General features: G+C 45.9%; 2 protein-coding genes across 4 annotated transcripts in view; one reads left to right on the forward strand and one right to left on the reverse strand.

Moving 5' to 3' along the window:
* Window positions 1-19,849, forward strand: part of immp2l (inner mitochondrial membrane peptidase subunit 2) — a 57,903-nt gene that overhangs the window by 32,865 nt on the left and 5,189 nt on the right. The gene's annotated exons all lie outside the window — the stretch shown is intronic.
* The window catches only part of LOC131470420 (leucine-rich repeat neuronal protein 3-like), an 8,008-nt gene continuing 821 nt past the window's right edge, over window positions 12,663-19,849 (reverse strand). The window contains exons 2-3 of one of the 2 annotated variants that reach the window (XM_058646231.1): window positions 19,218-19,411; window positions 12,663-15,524 (exon numbers count right to left, since the gene is read on the reverse strand). In XM_058646231.1, the coding sequence (XP_058502214.1) occupies window positions 13,071-15,161 (2,091 nt within the window). In that variant the 5' untranslated portion in view covers window positions 15,162-15,524; window positions 19,218-19,411 and the 3' untranslated portion in view covers window positions 12,663-13,070. Of the gene's footprint in view, window positions 15,525-19,217; window positions 19,643-19,849 lie in introns of those variants that run through there. The other variant, XM_058646230.1, reaches the window with a different exon arrangement.

The following is a 19,849-nucleotide window of genomic DNA, read 5'->3' on the forward strand; positions in this document are numbered from 1 at the left end:
TTTCAGGCAGTGTCGATGAGTTCAGGCAGTGTGTCGATGAGTTCAGGCAGTGTCGATGAGTTCACGCAGTGTCGATGAGTTCAGGCAGTGTCGATGAGTTCTCGCAGTGTCGATGAGTTCAGGCAGTGTCGATGAGTTCAGGCAGTGTCGATGAGTTCTCGCAGTGTCGATGAGTTCAGGCAGTTCAGGCAGTGTCGATGAGTTCAGGCAGTGTCGATGAGTTCTCGCAGTGTCGATGAGTTCACGCAGTGTCGATGAGTTCACGCAGTGTCGATGAGTTCTCGCAGTGTCGATGAGTTCAGGCAGTGTCGATGAGTTCTCGCAGTGTCGATGAGTTCAGGCAGTGTCGATGAGTTCTCGCAGTGTCGATGAGTTCAGGCAGTGTCGATGAGTTCTCGCAGTGTCGATGAGTTCAGGCAGTGTCGATGAGTTCAGGCAGTGTCGATGAGTTCTCGCAGTGTCGATGAGTTCAGGCAGTGTCGATGAGTTCTCGCAGTGTCGATGAGTTCACGCAGTGTCGATGAGTTCTCGCAGTGTCGATGAGTTCACGCAGTGTCGATGAGTTCACGCAGTGTCGATGAGTTCAGGCAGTGTCGATGAGTTCTCGCAGTGTCGATGAGTTCAGGCAGTGTCGATGAGTTCAGGCAGTGTCGATGAGTTCTCGCAGTGTCGATGAGTTCTCGCAGTGTCGATGAGTTCAGGCAGTGTCGATGAGTTCTCGCAGTGTCGATGAGTTCAGGCAGTGTCGATGAGTTCACGCAGTGTCGATGAGTTCACGCAGTGTCGATGAGTTCACGCAGTGTCGATGAGTTCAGGCAGTGTCGATGAGTTCTCGCAGTGTCGATGAGTTCAGGCAGTGTCGATGAGTTCACGCAGTGTCGATGAGTTCTCGCAGTGTCGATGAGTTCAGGCAGTGTCGATGAGTTCACGCAGTGTCGATGAGTTCACGCAGTGTCGATGAGTTCAGGCAGTGTCGATGAGTTCAGGCAGTGTCGATGAGTTCACGCAGTGTCGATGAGTTCACGCAGTGTCGATGAGTTCAGGCAGTGTCGATGAGTTCACGCAGTGTCGATGAGTTCACGCAGTGTCGATGAGTTCTCGCAGTGCCGATGAGTTCACGCAGTGTCGATGAGTTCTCGCAGTGTCGATGAGTTCTCGCAGTCCCTCAGTCCGGTCTGATAGTTTTGCCTGGCAGAGCCTGGCAGAGCAACACAAATGAAAGACGATGGTTTGCGATTACTGCTGTTCTGCATCATTTAAGTGGAATTTGACAAACGATTCACAGCACACCTCGTTCATAACTCTTTGAGAGGAGAAACACGAGCTGATGTCGTAGATAATGAATCATCACGTAGGAAACTGTGTGGATTTGTTGACTTTAAACCCGAGTCATCTGTGGCTGTGATTTTCCCTCTGAACTTCAGCTTCAGAGTCATTTTCTTTGTTTTTGGATTTTTATTTTTGGTTAATCTGCGTCCTGATGGCCCAGCTGTTAAAGGAGGGCAGCTGGATGACGGCGGATTACTCGCTAATCATGTCCCATTACATAATTATCCCTCAATTTATTGCCAGGATCTCCTGCTCATTAGAAACCATCAATCAGAGAGAGTCGTGTCAGGATATTAACACTGGAGGCTGCAGCGCGACGCCATCATAGAGAAACCTGACAGAGACGTACTGGAAATAAACCACGATAGATAGACTGATTGACTGACAGACAGACAGACAGACAGACAGATAGACCAACAGACCAACTTCACTGGTCAGGGCCTGTTTTCAGAATGGAAGCAAATCTGTATGGCGAGCTCAGCTCTGGAGCAAGATCACTAGAAGGAACTGAACAAAAAACTTTGTATAATGTCAAAAATGAGGTTGATTAAAGCTTTAATGTCAAACTTTTACATGCAGCAGACAGGAAGTCTAAGGTCTTAGATTGGAAGGGAAGATGAATTTGTTTTTCGGGCTCATCTCAGAAGGTCACAACAAGGTGTTTGCACAACGAACCCGGGCCTGACTAATCCCGGCTAAATACAAACAGTAATTATCAGATTAAATGAAAGACTGTGGCAAAAATGACGTATTTGCATCCGAGCTGGAGATCGTTCCTGATCTGTGAAGCAAAAAAACTGAACGCTGCCTCTCTGCGCAAACATCAGAACTGATGTCAGAACTGAGTCAATAATCCAGTGCACAAAACAATGACTCGCAAGCAATGAACGTGATTTCACACGCACAGATATTAACCGTCACGCGCACGTTTGAATCCCACGAGCGCAACAGGATCTGCTCTCACTCGCGGCAGAGGCAACTCACTCACTCACTCACTCACTCACTCACTCACTCACTCCAGTGATCCATCCTTTCTCGTTGTTTGAAGTGTGTGTGTGTGTGTGTGTGTGACCGTGTGCTTCAGCACGGACACAGTGGAAAATGATCAATCGACACGGTTTCACCCACAGATCCATGAACCCTCGTCCAAGACTCCAAGTCCTGTACGTGTGTGTGTGTGTGTGTGTGTGTCTCAGATCTGCACACATTCTTTCATCCCGACATCTGAGGGGGAAACGCCGCTGAGCTCATTAACACGTACGCGGTACCGCGTTGTTTCATGGAACCGAAGAACAAAAGAGGTACTGCAGAAGTCGTCTCCCTCATCAGTGAGGACGAGTGTTTCACACCAACACCAGAGTCACAGCTGATGTTTAATACAAAAGGCCACAGTTCCGGCGGCGTCAGTCCGACTTCTGAGCAACTAGAAAGAGTTGTGTGTCACACATGTCCACTCCCCAGGCCTCAAACAACTTTCAAGAAGAAGGAAATGAAATGCTGCTGCCGAGAGCACAGGAATCCAAGATGGACGGATTTCTGAGCTGATGCTCGACACGCTCTCGCCATTTACCGAACAAAACACCAAAGAGCTGACTGAGATTTTATTTGGTGAGTAGTTTGTTAGTTGGCTAAATTTGGTCAATTTACCGTATCCTATTCAGTGATTTTGACCAAATGGATTACCCTCTCAATTAGTGTAGGTCTACAATATCTGATGCTCACGACACAGGAGCTGCTGGTCTACTGCTGCCTCGTGTGGTCACATTGTGTCACTGACGTAAATCTGAACGAAGGATTCCAAACATTGAAGTCAGTAAAATCAAACATTAGAACTTAGTGATGGAGGCAGCAGTGGATCAACTACTCCTGTGTGTGTGTGTGTGTGTGTGTGTGTGTGATGTTAAATCACTGGTTTTCTCTCTGGACTTTGGTGTTTGGTGAGTCAGCGCTTTATGAAGTCACCTCAGTTTCCTGTTGTCACAACATATTCTTCAAATATCGTAGACTTAAAAGCGATAGAATGTAGTATTTGGTAGGTACTGTCTGATACGTAGTTCACGTAGTTTTGTACTTCTCATTACCGTAACTCCTTGACCGTTTGTGTCGTCTAGAAAATGCAAAAACTATGGACTGGTGACTGGTGACTCTACCTCGACGAAGACGATGACGACGACGACAAAAAAAAACCAAAAAAAAAAAACCTATACATCGCACTTACGACTAGCACTTCATAGTTTGGTTTACTTGAAGCTCTTACTTACTTCTGTTTAATGCACTTATTGTAAGTCGCTTTGGATAAAAGCGTCTGCTAAATAACATGTAACATGTAACATGGTGAGCTGTGCTTGGTCTGAACTCACCTCTTGTCCTATGTCAGCTGACATTTGCACAGCACCACCCCCGAGAATAGGGAATCAAACCACTAAATCAGTGTAATGTGTGTGTGTATATTATAGTGCGTGGGCGCTCTGGTTACAAAGCAGTTGCCACGGCAACCGCCTTGGCCAACGCTGCTTCTTTTGTGTTGCCCACATGTCTGTACTGTGAGTGCGTTTACTTACGTGTTGTCATCGGTTGTCGTTTCTACTCAGTTTTTGAGTTTAAAACGTTTCTCTCAACAAAAGCTTCAGTGACCTCGGAGTTCATCAATCTAACTCGGCTGCAGATCAGTAAACATTGATCCTTCTGCTGCTGTCATGACCTCTGTGTTTGGGGTCATCGGGGGTCAATGACCTTTTAGCTTCAGACTTGATGTTGTCACTACAAGCTGCAGAGAGTTAGTGTCTGCTGCTTTCACTATTTAACGTTTAAATTATTCAAAGCAGCGTCAGACATCGTTTCAAATCCACCATCATTTCATTCAAATGGAGAAGAAAGTTGTGTGAGTGCAGAGAAGATGAGACTGAGCTGAGACTCGTGACCCCGCAGCAACAAATCCTGAAGCGCTTTCATCCCCGCTGAGGTCGGAATGAGCGGCGGACGCTTTGATCCCGACATCAGACGCCATCAGCTCTCTGTGCTCAAGACGCTCTCTGAAAATCCTGGATACAAAAACTGGAAAGAAGACGAATCCTCTGAGATTTATCTGCTGGGCTCATTTATCTCCCTCACATTTCTCACTTCTGTTGTTTTGAACGTCGTAAATTAAACATCAAACTTGTTTGGAGAGGAAAACATGATGTGATTGTCTCATTCAGGCCCCGCCTTCTTTGAAGGTGAACGAGACATGGGCTGTTTGTCAATACCCAAGTATGAGTATCGGGGGTCAATGACCTTTTAGACTTGACGTCGTCACAACAAGCTGTGTACTCAAGAACACAAGTACTCAAGAACACAAGTACTCAAGAACACAAGTACTCAAAAACACAAGTACTCAAGAACACAAGTACTCAAAAACACAAATACTCAAGTACACAAGTACTAAAGAACACAAGTACTCGAGTACTCAAGAACACAAGTACTCGAGTACTCAAGAACACAAGAACACAAGTACTCAAGTACCCAAGTATGGCAATAGGAACAGCGGCATACTTTCTTCTTCTTCTTCTGTTTAAATGGTGGTTGGGGCCAACGCTTTAGCACTCTTTAGCTAACAAGATACTTTAGCTCACACATAAATACTCGCTAAAAGACACCTAAGCTAACAAAAACATTAGCTAACACAAAAAGATGAGCTAACACAGAAACATTAGCTTCCAAAGACGATTTAGCTAACATACACTTTAGCTAGGCCACACGGTGGTGTAGTGGTTAGCACTCTCGCCTTGCAGCGAGAAGACCCGGGTGAACTGGCGAACTGTCCAGGGTGTACCCCGCCTATCGCCCGATGTAGCTGAGATTGGCACAGCACCCCCCGCGACCCTCTGGTGGAGGATAAAGCGGTAGATGATGACTGACTGACACTTTAGCTAATGCAGAAACATTAGCTAACACAGACACTTTAGCTAACACAGAACCATTAGCTTACAAAGACACCTTTGCTAACACATAAACGTTAGCTAACACAGAAACATAAGCTGACTCAGAAACATTAGCTTACAAAGACACTTTAGCTAACACATAAATGTTAGCTAACACAGAAACATTAGCTAACACAGACACTTTAGCTAACACCTAAATACTCGCTAACAGACACCTAAGCTAACACAGAAACATTAGCTAACACAAAAACATGAGCTAACACAGAAACATTAGCTAACACAAAAACATGAGCTAACACAGAAACATGAGCTAACACAGACACTTTAGCTAACACAGAAACATTAGCGTACAGACACTTTAGCTAACAGACACTTTAGCTAACGCATAAACATTAGCTAACTTACCTAGCTAGCTTAGCGGCCATTTCCACCTGTTCGTCATCTGCTTCTTCACGTCACCCTTTTTGAAAACTATAATTAAATAAGCAGCATTTCTTACTTTGTTTTGACAGCCTTATATCGTGTACGATCGCTAACTAGCCTCAGATTACGTGCCTGGTTGAAATCGAAAGTCTATGGTTGACTCTCTTCCTCACGGGAAAACTAACTCGGTCATTTCATTGGATAACATGGCGCTAACGATGAGCTGCAGCTCAGACAACAAGCGTCAACAGCGTTAATATAGGAAGAGTCCTCTGATTGGCTGGGCCTCTTATGAAAGTACAGAAACATTAGCTAACACATGTTAACTGTGACAGAGCTCCGTTGTGCTGCTGTGAGAGTGTGTCGGCTGCTTATTAAAAATAAGAAGTATAAAAAGTGCCGCTGGTTTCCCGCTGGGATCGCCCTCTGCTGTGTTCTTCTATGATTGTTTTAAACGGGGCCCCCTATGGCCCGGCCCCCTATGGCCCGGCCCCCTATGGCCCGCCCATAGCGACGGGTGTGCATGGATTCACGGTTCTGCTGCTGAAAAGCCCTCTTGAAGAAACGAGCTGTCACCCTCGGGACTCGGAGTCTGACACGGATCCTGACACTGGTTCCGTTTACTTTGGGTCAATCAGTGATCGACTATCTACTTACTTACTGGTGCCAGTTTAGTACTCAGTCTCGATAGTGAGTCACTGGTGCTGTGGGACTCAGTCAGTGGTTAATATTCAGATCATCAGTGTGTCTTCTGTCTGCGTACAGTTGACTGCGTGAGGAAATTAAGAAACGAGTGATTGACAGGCAGCGCAGATGTGAAATCGATGCTATTAACGATATCACAGCGAGAATAATGAAGCCGAGCAGCAGCAGCTTCTCTCTCCACCTCCACCTTTGATATGTGCTTCTCTGTGTGGTCTCATAGTTCTGTGGGGGTGTGACTCACATGTCCTGGTTACATTGAAGTACGTATATATATATGTGTGTGTGTGTGTGTGTGTGGGTGGGTGGACGGGGGGCGGGGAGATTTTAATCTCCACCATTATCTCCGAGGACAATAAAGTGCCCTGAAGGTGCAGGTTCAGGAGCATCAGATAACTGTAACAATGAACTCTGCTGGCGGATAGTTCCCCGGCGTCTGTGTCGCAGCAGCTGACAGACCGGGCGTCGAGGTCAGCGAGGTGAGAACACATCAGCTGTGTCTGCACGTCCGAGCGCTTACAGGGGAACAAAGACCTGCTTCCAGTTACACAAAACCCAGCCTGATGTCAAAGAAACTCACCAAACTCAAATCACAGCTGTTTCTAGCTGGTTTGTTTGTTTGAATGTTTCAGTTTTTTTAGCTGATTGAGTCCCAGACGGCAAATGTCTCCACAGATTCTCATCATGTCTCTTTTCCTTCTGCTCACCTGCAGCTTGTTGTCGTTTCCTGCCACAAACAGATTCCTCCTGCTGCCAATTTAGAAACCAACACATGGAGGCTGTTTGTTTTACATGTGTGCGAGTAATGTAATGACTTTTTTACTACACAGTTCCAGCTCCACTCCACTCCGTTTATTTTTGCTCTTCCATTAGTGATAGTACCTCCGACCTCACGTCGTAGCTTTAGAAACGAGCTTCTCCTCCGACCTCACGTCGTAGCTTAAGAAACGAGCTTCTCCTCCGACCTCACGTCGTAGCTTTAGAAACGAGCTTCTCCTCCGACCTCACGTCGTAGCTTAAGAAACGAGCTTCTCCTCCGACCTCACGTCGTAGCTTTAGAAACGAGCTTCTCCTCCGACCTCACGTCGTAGCTTTAGAAACGAGCTTCTCCTCCGACCTCACGTCGTAGCTTAAGAAACGAGCTTCTCCTCCGACCTCACGTCGTAGCTTAAGAAACGAGCTTCTCCTCCGACCTCACGTCGTAGCTTTAGAAACGAGCTTCTCCTCCGACCTCACGTCGTAGCTTTAGAAACGAGCTTCTCCTCCGACCTCACGTCGTAGCTTTAGAAACGAGCTTCTCCTCCGACCTCACGTCGTAGCTTTAGAAACGAGCTTCTCCTCCGACCTCACGTCGTAGCTTTAGAAACGAGCTTCTCCTCCGACCTCACGTCGTAGCTTTAGAAACGAGCTTCTCCTCCGACCTCACGTCGTAGCTTTAGAAACGAGCTTCTCCTCCGACCTCACGTCGTAGCTTTAGAAACGAGCTTCTCCTCCGACCTCACGTCGTAGCTTTAGAAACGAGCTTCTCCTCCGACCTCACGTCGTAGCTTTAGAAACGAGCTTCTCCTCCGACCTCAAGTCGTAGCTTTAGAAACGAGCTTCTCCTCCGACCTCACGTCGTAGCTTTAAACCTTAATTGACGGCTTCTTTCTCCACCACGTGCACGTGGTGGTGAATTTGGGTGAATTTGGGTCATTTTCTCAGCGGGGCGGCGACTGTTACATCCCAGCTCGGTGCCTGCGCGGTGTTTTCTCATCAGGTTGTCAGCATTAGCGGGTGATTGATGGATCCATTTTCGTCCTCACAGCAGACTGTCTGGGACTATCTGTCGCTGGTGAGAACCGTCTGCCGCCAAAGCACACGGCGCTCGAGAGGAGGGGAGGAAATGACTGTTAGGCCTCCGAAAGTCTCCCTCGGAGTAGATGAGCTCAGGCGAGTCATTATGTCATCGATCCCTGGAGCGTTTAAGCAGCAGGCAGAAATCACTGAAGCCCACACTCTTCCATTGATCATGTTGGCGGCAGTTATGTAAGGTGACAAATGGAACAGTGAGAACACAGCGACTGAGGCGGATGTTTCCTCTGCACATGCACGTTAGTTAGTTCACACTTCTGTGGCGTGCGTGCGTCTCATCTTCGTCAATCCTGGACCGTTTGTCGCGTCTCGAAAACTCAGCAACTATGGACTGGTGATCTGTCCAGGGTGTGACTCTGCCTCTCGCCCTATGTCATCTGAGATTGGCACAGCGGTAGAAGACAGATGGATGGATGGATCCCTGAAAGCAGAGAAATAGAGCTTTGCACTCATATACTTGTCATTACGGTAGAACCTCAGGACTTCTGCGGAGCGACCGTCCGATCACAGACGAGATTCACAGACAGCGTGACGCGCGTTTATGACGTCAGCTTCTCAGCACAGGGATTCCTGAACGGTTGAATAACTGGCAGATATGGAAAGTGAAAGTTATCTTTGATCGTCATCATTTTCTGACAATTCTACAGCCATGAAATCAAAATAAATCCAGGCGGCCTGATCATCATGGTGCTCATAAGAGGGTTAATTAACGTGTATTATATATATGTAGTATATATTAGTGTAATATTAAGCCTTTCCACGATACTATTCTAGCTCTACGTCTTTATCTCACTGTCAGACAGACTTTTCCAACTGAAAAAGGAAACTGAAGTTTGTAAACCGCTCACTCTCCCACACCAAACCTCATAGAGAAAATCCGTGATTTTAGCGGAACAAAGGAGCTCCTGGTCTACTGCTGCCTCGTGTGGTCACTTTGTGTCACTGAGGGAAGTCTGAGTGAAGGATTTCAAACACTGAAGTGACAAAATAAGACATTTGAACTTAGTGATGGAGGCAGCAGTGGAACAGCTCCTGTGTGCTGTGATGTTAAAATCACTGTTTTCTCTGTGGACTTTGGTGTGGGAGAGTGCCGCCATGTTTGTCTCTGACTGTGACTCAGTATCTTATACAACCACACATTGAAAAGCCTAAAATCTCCCTTTTAAATACAGTTATTTAAATGGTGTCAGGTGCTCATCAGATGCTTTCCCTGCACGGCTTTGACATTTGGACCAAACCGTAATGAGCAGAGCGTTCAGCTGGACGCCGCCGCCGCCGTTCGCTGTGGCTCGCTCTTAATTTCCCTCTAATGTTCCTCACTCACCTCGACTTCCAGCTGTAATCACTGCACTCGGAGGAAGCCAGCGTTTAAATGAAGCTGCAGAGCGGGCGTTTAAGAACAGGTGAATTATTCATTAAAGAACGTGTAGTCACAGAGAGTTGAGGGAACTCGTGGCTCCACGCTCCCCCACAGCGAGACACAATGATTCTTTCAGTCGAAATCACTAAACGCAAAATTAACAGGGCCAGCCCTGGAAAACATATTTTTTAATAATTTTACTTGGACTTGAAAGTGGATTTGGAAGCAGGTTCATATTTGGCAGATTATACTTCACCCACTCATTTCTTACCTGTTGAAATATCCTTGAAGGCGCCTAAACAACCCATAAAATGTACATTCACACTTGCCAAACATTGATTGCAGCTCTGAAGGTTTTTTCCTGCCCTAAAATCCCTCGTTTTCATTCATGAGGGGAATATCTGGCAGATTATACCTCACCCAGTACCTTTTACCTGTTGAAATATCCTTGAGGAGCCAAAACAACCGATGAAATGTACATTCTCACTTGCCAAAAAGTGATTTCATCTCCTACCTTCTGACCTTTAAGGTTGTTCTTGCCTCAAAATCACTCATCTCATTCATGAGGCTAATATCTGGCAGATTATACCCAGTCCTTTATCCTTGTTGCGCAATAATTCACGAGGAACATGGAGTTTATTGCACCCATTAAGATGTAGCGAGGGAAATGGGACATTCGCAGAAGTGTAAGCGTGTTAATGAGAGATTTGAGTCGACTTGAGCTGGCGTCGTTAGGCTGTTTTCATGGAGTATTAGCAGGAAATGAAACAAGGAGGAGGAGGAGACTCTGAGTTCACTTTGAGTGTGCAGAGACGGAACGTGCAGTCGGGCTCATTAAGCTCAGCGGCTGTGCCGCACACCTCGCTTTTATTGTTCGTCCAAAGCGTCTCTTCAGATACTCGCTGTTTGTCGTCCATTGGACTTTGATGACGTTCTTTTTGCCGCAGTTTTGTTTTATGTTGTCAAACGTCCAGCGACCTCTTCAACAGGAAGGAGAAATCGTTAATTTCGACTGGGATTTGAATTTTGACATTTTATTTATTTAATTGAAAACAAACAGAGCTGTGATGTTCACCGACGAGTCAAATCTTTGCAACGACTCTTTTAAATGAACAATGAAAGTGAGGACATTTTCAGAAAGCGAGGGGCTAACTTGTAGTCATGCTACAATGTCTACAAACACCCCCACGTTTCTCCTCTGACACATGGGGGGGCGTGGTTAAATCCTCGACTCCACCTTTGCTTTCGCAGGTCAAGATTGTGATGTTGTTACAATCGATACTCGATTTATAATCGTGACACCTCTAGTAAAGAGTCATGAAAATGTATGGGTTAAAGTCAATTTAGCCTCTTATTTAGCCTCTTATAACCCTCACCCTGACCATGTTGTCTCTGGACCATTCAGGTTTTCTACAGTTATTATATATATATATATATATATGTGTATATGTGTGTATATGTGAAGCAGCAGCACCCTCTAATAAACCTAGGCCTGGTTGTCTTGCACAGGAGAGAGAGAGAAGCATTATGAGTGAAATCAGCACTTGCCGCTGCCGTCCTCTGTCCTGTTTGGGACAGAAACTAGTCTGTCCTGTTTTTGTGGTCCATTTGTCTCCTTCCTCTTCATGGTTCAATGTGAGGCCCTTTAACAAATGAGTGCAGTAGTTGCTGAGCTGTTGCTGCGACGGCGGCGCTGCCTCTCCAGGGTCACACGGGGGAGAAGAGGTGGCTTGTGCGGTGCATTCTTGCTGACCTACTCACTACCTGCCTCTAATGGGTCATATTTTAAGTCCTGTGGCGGTTGACAAATGGCCGCGCTCTAAAAGCCCTGTCCGAGGTGCTGAAACTCACTTGATCAATGACTGAGTCGCGCTGATAAATGCCTCCCATCAGTTTGCGCGTGACGCCAATTCATCACCTGGCTGAGGTTTTTGTTGTGAATCCATATTGGATTTTTAATGAAAGAGAATATAATGCAATTCAAAGTCAACGGGTTTGCCAGTGTCCTCGTACTTTGCACACACACACACACACACACACACAGAAAAACAATCTCACACACTCCTCGCACAGTTTGAGTCGAGCGCTCGCCGCTGGAATTGTGTTTGATCTCACAATTATTCAAACTAATTACACAGACAACAGTTTGGCTTATGTATCAGTATTTTAAATGGATAATTCGGGTTCACGTGGCACTGACTGTCCCTGTGAGCTAAAATCACTGATTTTCTCTCTGGACTTTGGTGTGGGACAGTGAGTGCTTAACAAACTTCAGTTTCCTGTTGGGAAAGTCTGTCAGTGAGATAAAGACGTAGAGCGAGAATGGTATTGTGGAAAAGCGTAATATTAACTCTATCCTCTTATGAGCATCATGATGATCAGGCCGTCTGGATTTATTTTGATTTTGTAGCTGTAGAATTGTCAAAATTTGGCTCCTTTTTTTCCAAGATAACTTTCACTTTCCATATCTGGCAGTTATTCAACCGTTTAGGAATAACAGGGCTGAGAAGCTGACGTCGCTTTTCCTGCTACATATTCCCGGCACGTCTCTCCTCACCTCGGCACGGCTCGACTCTAATCAGTTTGGTATCGTTTACCATTATTGATCGTCATAGCAACGGCTGTGTGAAACTGCCATGACACGGGTTTTCTACGCGGCACAAACGAGTGACTTGTAAAGCAGTTGTTTTTGGGTGAAAGTGAATCATTAGTTCAGATGAGTGGACAGAATGGTTCAGTCCTTCAGACTCTGACACAGTCACTGGACTTTCAGCAGTGCTGTCTCTAAATCCACCAGACTCCTCTAAATGTTGCAGGTTAACACATGTTATTAGGATGTTTAAGTCTTTTTAACTGATCTACATTTGGACATTGTTGGCTTTGACTCTTCAGTGACGTCACATTTTAGTATCGGCTCAGCTGAACCTCGTCAGAGCAGGTACCAGGTTCTATCACTGATGGAAAAGCAAAAGAAACACAGCGAGTCGTGCCGTGTAGTGCAAAAGCTTTGTGGTGGTTCTTCGTACGACCACACTTTAAAGGTCTGAAGCCAAACTGAGCGCCAATGTCCATGAAACAGTGACAGGTATTTTGTAAAGATTTGACACAGGTTTAATGAAAAATGTATTTGTTCATAAAACTGTTTACATTATAGTCAGTTTTATTTTACACTAGACTAACATGGTTTTTTTCCCCACTTTTATAAACTATCTTCACTTGGAACCGTTAAATGTAACACGGCAAAGAAAGACACCAAAGCCATCTCAACATAGAATAGTTCTGTGCTGTGCTTAATTCTGGTCGCACTGCATGAATGACCAAAAGCCATGTAGATTATAGTCAACATATCTGTCTGCTCAAGCTCGATCTAATGACACAAGTCTGAAATAGAAAATCGTCTCTGGTTTTGTGAGCGCGTGTCAGTGTCCATCACTCTTTGTCTGCATATAATCCCGAGAGCTTCTCAGAGAGAGGATGGTTCCTTACATGGAGTCGTCCGGTAAGTCTATTACGGTTGCCCTCACTTTGACCCCAGACACACTGAACTCCAGGAAAGAAGAGGAGGAGAGGGAAGGATTGCTGGGTATCAGCAGCCTTTCACCTGGGTCCACTATCAGTTTCCTGTAAAACACTTGGCTGTTCAGAGATTTATACATGACAGAGCAAGCCACGGCAACCAAGACAGAAGCTACAGCACACGTAGCCATCAACAGACTGTCCCAGTTTTCAGCTTTCTCCCTCTGGATGGTTTCCTTCTTTGTGGTCACGTTAACACAGTCCCTGCTGGATCCAGTGACCTCGATGCAAACCTGGTAGCGAGTGGCAGGTTTCAGCTGCTTGATGTCGTACTCCTTGACATCAGCAGGGAGCCTGGCTATGAATGGCATCGAGAGGTTGCTGTCCTCGGCTAATATGGACCAGTTTAACTGCAACACCAAACCGCCCGTGCTTTCCCAGGAAACCATCACGGAGTGAGACTCGACTGATATGATATACATATGTGCAGGTTGGCTTGAAGGCAAAAAGTATCCATCCACAACAACTGTCACAGATTTGAGGTCTGCTCCAACAACATTATGGGCAACGCAGGTATACAAGCCAGCTTCCTGCTCCGAAGTATCGTAGATGTCAAAAGTTCCCTCGGGGTGCATGTAGTACTTATCGGAAATGCTGCCAGGCAAAACCCGGTCACCTGCCGGCGTCACCCAGTAGATCTCTGGCTCTGGTTCCCCAAATGCCCGGCAGTGAAGAGACACCGAGCTCCCTTTACTGACCTCGACTCGAGCTGGGAGGCTCACAGGTGAGATTAGAGGAAGGCAGATCTCTGTCATCTCCCGAAAGTGAACCTGTCGGACATGCTGGCCTTGGTACTCCGGAGGCTCCACACAGAACAAGGAGTCTGGTTCCATGAACCGAACAGCTGTCCTATTCATGTTAATCCAGCGAATGACGCAGTCGCAGCGGATGGGGTTGCTGTGCAAACTGACCTCTCGTAGGTTGGGCAGAGACTCCACGGTGCTGCAGTGCAGCGCACTCAGAGAGTTGCTGTTCAGCATCAGGGTCTCCAGCCTGGGGAGCCTGTGGAAAGCCTTTGGGTGGATGTAGGACAACCTAGGGTTGTTGGTGGATTCAATTTTGGTCAGCTCAGGCAGGTTGTTCAGGGCGAAACCATCAATGGATATGAGCTCGGGCATGCTGTTGATACCAAGCTCCTTGAGGTGCATCATGTCTATGAAGTCACCTCTCTGGATCCTCTCGATGGGGTTTTTATTCAAATCCAGAAATTTCAGATTCTGGACTCTCGTCAGCGCTGCTCGAGGAACACGATTAAGCATGTTGTCAAAAAACGAGATGCTCTCCAAGTTCTCAAGACCCACCAGGGTATTGTCAGGGATATCTGTCAAATTCATCCTGGCAAGCACAAGACTCCTGAGGTGAGAAAGAGGTTTAAAGTTAATGTCTGACAGTTCAAGGATGGGATTTTCTCCCAGCATCAATATCTCCAGGTTTGGAAGATGCTCAAACCACAAGCTGTTGATGCTAGTTAGTCGATTGGAATTGAGATGTAGCCTCAGAAGTCTGCCCAGGCCCTGGAAGGCTCTGGGACTGATAGACAAAATCTGGTTGTGGTTGATGTAGAACTCCTGGAGGTTTGGCAGAGAAGCCAGGCAGCTGTCAAAAAGTTCCTGAATCCAGTTCTCCTCCACGTGGAGCGACAACAGCTGGGGAAGATACCCCAGACGAACATCGTTCACCAGGGAAATGTTATTCTGAGACAAGTCAATTTCAGTGATGTTGACCAAGTAATCCAAAGTTTTGCCAACATTAACAATGTTGTTTGTTTGTAGCAGCAGAACCTGTGTTCCTGACGGGAATCTCTCCGGTAGCTCCGAGAGGCTTAAGTCATTACAGTCCACCGTGGCAGCCTCTGTGTAAACAGAGCTGGGCGAGAACCACGGTCGTATCTCACAACGACACAGTGCAGGGCAAGGGTATGCCTCGTCGGAGGCTAGAGTGAAAGCAGCAAGAAATAGTTCAGCCAGCAAACAAGCTACACCTGCTGTCTCCTTCATTTTGGCCCCCGTGTCCCGTTCTGCCAGTGATTGGCCCGTATGGAGTCAGCTGTTAGTGCAGTCAAACTTTACACATAAAAGCTCATTTGTTACTGCAGTAAGATGGAGTGAATTTGTGCTGACTGGTCTCCAAAGCTTTGTCTCCGTTGTCTTCCAGTTCTTGGCAAAAGGATGCAACCTTTCAGTTTGGTGTGTGCCAGGTTGTTGTGTGCACCGCGATATGTCAAGGTCGATGTATCCTTTAGGGAGCAGAGCCGAGCCGCAGAGGGGCGGTTGAGGATTGCAGTGACACCGGCTGGGGACGAATCACTCGGTCTTCCATCATTATTATCCTCCGTCGCCGCCACCAGTGTCAGCTTCCGCCTGTGGAGACATGGGAGACAAAAAGACAATGAAACGCTGTGCTGTTGCGATACCAACACATATTGACATTTAGGTATATTGAGACTTATTAAACCTTTTCGGCCTCATTTGATTTTATTGCTTTCCTTGCACCGTCTGAACCATAAATTATGACTAACGTGACTCCATATATATTATTTGACAGATTCTGAAAATGGAACTTGTGAGTTCCATTTCAAGGTCAAATTTATAATTATATATATATAGCACATTTAAGAACAACCCCTGTTGCCCCAAAGTGCTTCACATGCTTAAATGAAGTTAAATGTCAATATTGGGACCTGAAGTAAAAAAACCCAGATGATATGTTTGTCTCTCGCCTGCAACCACAGCAACCGGATGTTTTTATTGAAGGAGAAAAGCTCATGTCTGTGTCTGATTATAAATACCCTGGAATCCAATTTAACCTTTTAAAAATGAAGGTGGCCAAACATTAATCTGGCTAACTTCAGACACATAAGACCATATTTAACCGCTCTATGCACAACATGATCTCTATAATTATGACTTTAAAAGAACTGAAAAATGATTCATTACTTGATAGTTTTTGCTTTACATTTTTTCGATGCCTGTCATGAACGAACACCTCCCCCACTGAGTGAGCTTGTAAAGCAGAAGGATAGCAGTGGTAGGGTAACTAGGGCAACCACCAGGGGGAGGCTGTTGTTAGGGTAAGTTTGTGCAAACTGTCCTCTCAGTAAGGTCTTACGTTTCAGGACTTCTGCGGGAACGAGCGTCCAATCACAGACGAGACTCACGTTCAAAGTGAAAGTTAACGTGCAGAGGAGCTCACTTTTCTACATGAAATGAAAAACCAATCCAGACATGATGCTGGTTCAATACTGTATGTGTCCTTGAGCAAAGACACTTAACCCCATGATGCAGCGATTTGAACACTACGTAAATGAACAAACTCGTCTGAGCGCGTTTGTCGAACCAGTTTGTACTAATCACATCAAAGGCAAAACATGATTGATTGACGTGTATTGTTTTGTCTTTTGTGGATTAAAAAAGGGCGTGGCCAGGGCAACCATTGGACATTTTGGCGAATATTGACCATTTAGTGCCTCTGTAACTTTGCCATACATTGACCTATCGCCACGAAACTTCACACGTGACCCAAGAGACTGACCCCAAAACTTGACCCAACAGGAAGTCGGCCATTTTGAATTTAGCCGCCATTTAGCCATGAAACAGGAAGTATCCTTTCACTGGGCCATGGTCAGAGAATCGCTACTCTCTCATTACTGCCCCCCTCTGGCCTGTTATTTGTTTCCAGATGCTAAGAAAACAAGGCAGATATATTTTGTAAAACAAAACGTGCAAAAGACGTTTCCACTGAGGATTTTACTGGGACATTTTTGTCGTCTCTGCTCGTCTGACAGCTCGGAATTGAATGATCCAGTAAAAAAATGTCTCAGTCGTTTCACCTGCATCAGCCTGTGTACAGCTGTGTGTTTGAGTGAGGGCTCAATAACACAAGGAGAACCAGGACCATTTTAGAAGATTAAGATGCTCCGGAAGCTCCGCCCCCCAGTTTGAGAAATATTTCACATCTGTGCTTTATTTCCTCTCTCAGAATGTCAACCGTCAGCAGTCGTGTGGGTCACACTGAGCTGCTCTCAGGTCTGGATGTGAGTCGTATAATGCATCACTAAATACTTTCATCCACTACAGGGGATTTTCTGCCTTTCTCGCTCTTCAATGCTGCGTCAGCAGGAAAAGCTAATTCCACGGTCAGATCAAGCTGACCGTTGGCTCTTCTTCTCCTTCTTCTTCATCTTCTTCTAATTCAGACGGCTGGGCCACATATCAAAACGATATCTATCTATCTATCTATCTATCTATATGTATATATACGTATATATATATGTGTATATACATATGTATGTATGTATATACACATATATATATATATATATATATATATATATATATTACATATTGAACAAGATGTGGTCTCAAAGATTCTGTGATGACTTTTCCTGTTTTTTTTAAAGGCTGTTGCATTATTATTATTATTATTATTGTTATTATTAATAATAACAATAATAATAACATTAATCATCATCATCATATTCATTATGCTATATTTTTTGTTATAGCAGCATTTTAATTGTTTCTATCAATGATTTTAACAGTGAGATAAAGACGTGAACATATTCTTAAAATACCACAGACTTAAACTGACCGGGTCCTTTTTTTTTGTAGCTAAAACCAGTTTTTCCTTGTAAAACTGGTTTATGTAAACCACTCACTCTCCCACGCCAAAGTCCACAGAGAAAATCAGTGATTTTAACATCTCACACACACACACACACAGGAGATGTTGATCCACTGCCTCCATCACTGAGTTCTGATGTCTGATTTTGTCACTTCGGCTTTTAAAATTCTTCATTCCAATTTATTTTAGTGACACAAAGTGACCACACGAGGCAGCAGAGGACCAGCAGCTCCTGTGTCCCTGTGAGCTAAAATCACTGGTTTTCTCTGTGGACTTTGCAGGAAGGCTTTTGTCCCCCAGGGGAAGATAATGTGCCTTCACTCAGGACCTGGTCACATGTCCCCTCTGCGTCCTGCTCACTTTGTCCTGCACTGACGAGGACAAATAAATGTCTGCTGCTGTTACTGCTGCTGCTGCTGCTGCTGCTGTTACTGCTGTCACTGCTGCTGCTGCTGCTGCTGTTACTGCTGCTGCTGTTACTGCTGCTGCTACTGCTGCTGCTGCTGCTTCTGCTGCTGCTGCTGCTGCTGTTACTGCTGTCACTGCTGCTGCTGCTGCTGCTGTTACTGCTGCTGCTGTTACTGCTGCTGCTACTGCTGCTGCTGCTGCTTCTGCTGCTGCTGCTGCTGCTGTTACTGCTGTTACTGCTGCTGCTGCTGCTGCTGTTACTGCTGCTGCTGCTGTTACTGCTGCTGCTGTTACTGCTGCTGCTGCTGCTGTTACTGCTGCTGCTGTTACTGCTGTTACTGCTGCTGCTGCTGCTGTTGCTGTTACTGCTGCTGCTGCTGTTACTGCTGCTGCTGCTGCTGCTGTTACTGCTGCTGCTGCTGTTACTGCTGCTGCTGCTGCTATTACTGCTGCTGCTGCTGCTGCTGCTGCTGCTGCTGTTACTGCTGCTGCTGTTACTGCTGCTGTTACTGCTACTGCTGCTGCTGCTGTTGCTGCTGCTGCTGCTGTTACTGCTGCTGCTGCTGCTGCTGCTGCTGTTACTGCTGCTGGTGCTGCTGCTGGTGCTGCTGCTGTTACTGCTGCTGCTGCTGTTACTGCTGTTACTGCTGCTGCTGCTTCTGCTGCTGCTGTTACTGCTGCTGCTGCTGTTACTGCTGCTGCTGTTACTGCTGTTACTGCTGCTGCTGCATGTGTCTCGTTGCACATTTCCTGTGACCTGAGGGGACAAACCTGTGGAGTGACGCTTGACAACTCTGTGTCTTAAAAGACAGAATACATAGAAAATAAGGAGGCGTGTGTGTGTGTGTCCGTGCATGTGTGTGTGTGTGTGTGTGTGTCCTCACACACATGCAGAAAACCTGCGACACAAAAAACCTCCATCCTCAGCCCTGTTCTCTGATTCTCCTCAGCTGTCAGAGCAGCTCAAGGACGACTGCAGTCCACACACACACACACACACACAGAGAGAGTGAATCACTCACCAGTAGAGACTGCATCCATCACGTCCCATGCTGCAGCAGCAGCAGCAGCAGCAGCAGATATTCAGCAGGTATTCCTGGCATGGCTGCAGTGTGTGTGTGTGTGTTATTTAAAGCATGCAGCGCTGCATGTTAACATCCAGCAGCAGCTATTTTCCAGTTTTCCTCAAGTAGCTGTGAGAACAAATGTCTTCTCTCTGTCCTTCTCCACAGCGACGGAGGGATGTAGAGGGAGAGAGAGAGAGAGAGAGAGAGACAGGGGGTGAGGGAGAGAGGGTGGGAATTGAAAGGAGAGAGAGAGAGAGGAAAATGCTGAGAGTGAATTATTGGTTGTGTTTGTCTTCTTTTCCTTCTGAGGACATGATCCATCACTCACACACACACACGGCTCCCCAGAGACTGACCAATCAGAGTTCAGCTCAGTGAGTGTGTGTGTGTGTGTGTCTGTGAATCCAGTTGGTTTAGTGAAGTTTCAGTCAGTTATGATCTGTGTGTGTGTGTGTGTGTTTGACAGTTTACTGTAAGAACATAAAAACATGATGATGTCACAGGATCAGCTCCAAGATTCAAAGTGAAGAAAAGAAACACGTTTCTCTGTACAATGAAATACTTACGTTACTGTCCACTTAAAAATA

Source organism: Solea solea, chromosome 12 (genome assembly GCF_958295425.1).
Source record: "Solea solea chromosome 12, fSolSol10.1, whole genome shotgun sequence".
Lineage (NCBI taxonomy): Eukaryota > Metazoa > Chordata > Actinopteri > Pleuronectiformes > Soleidae > Solea > Solea solea.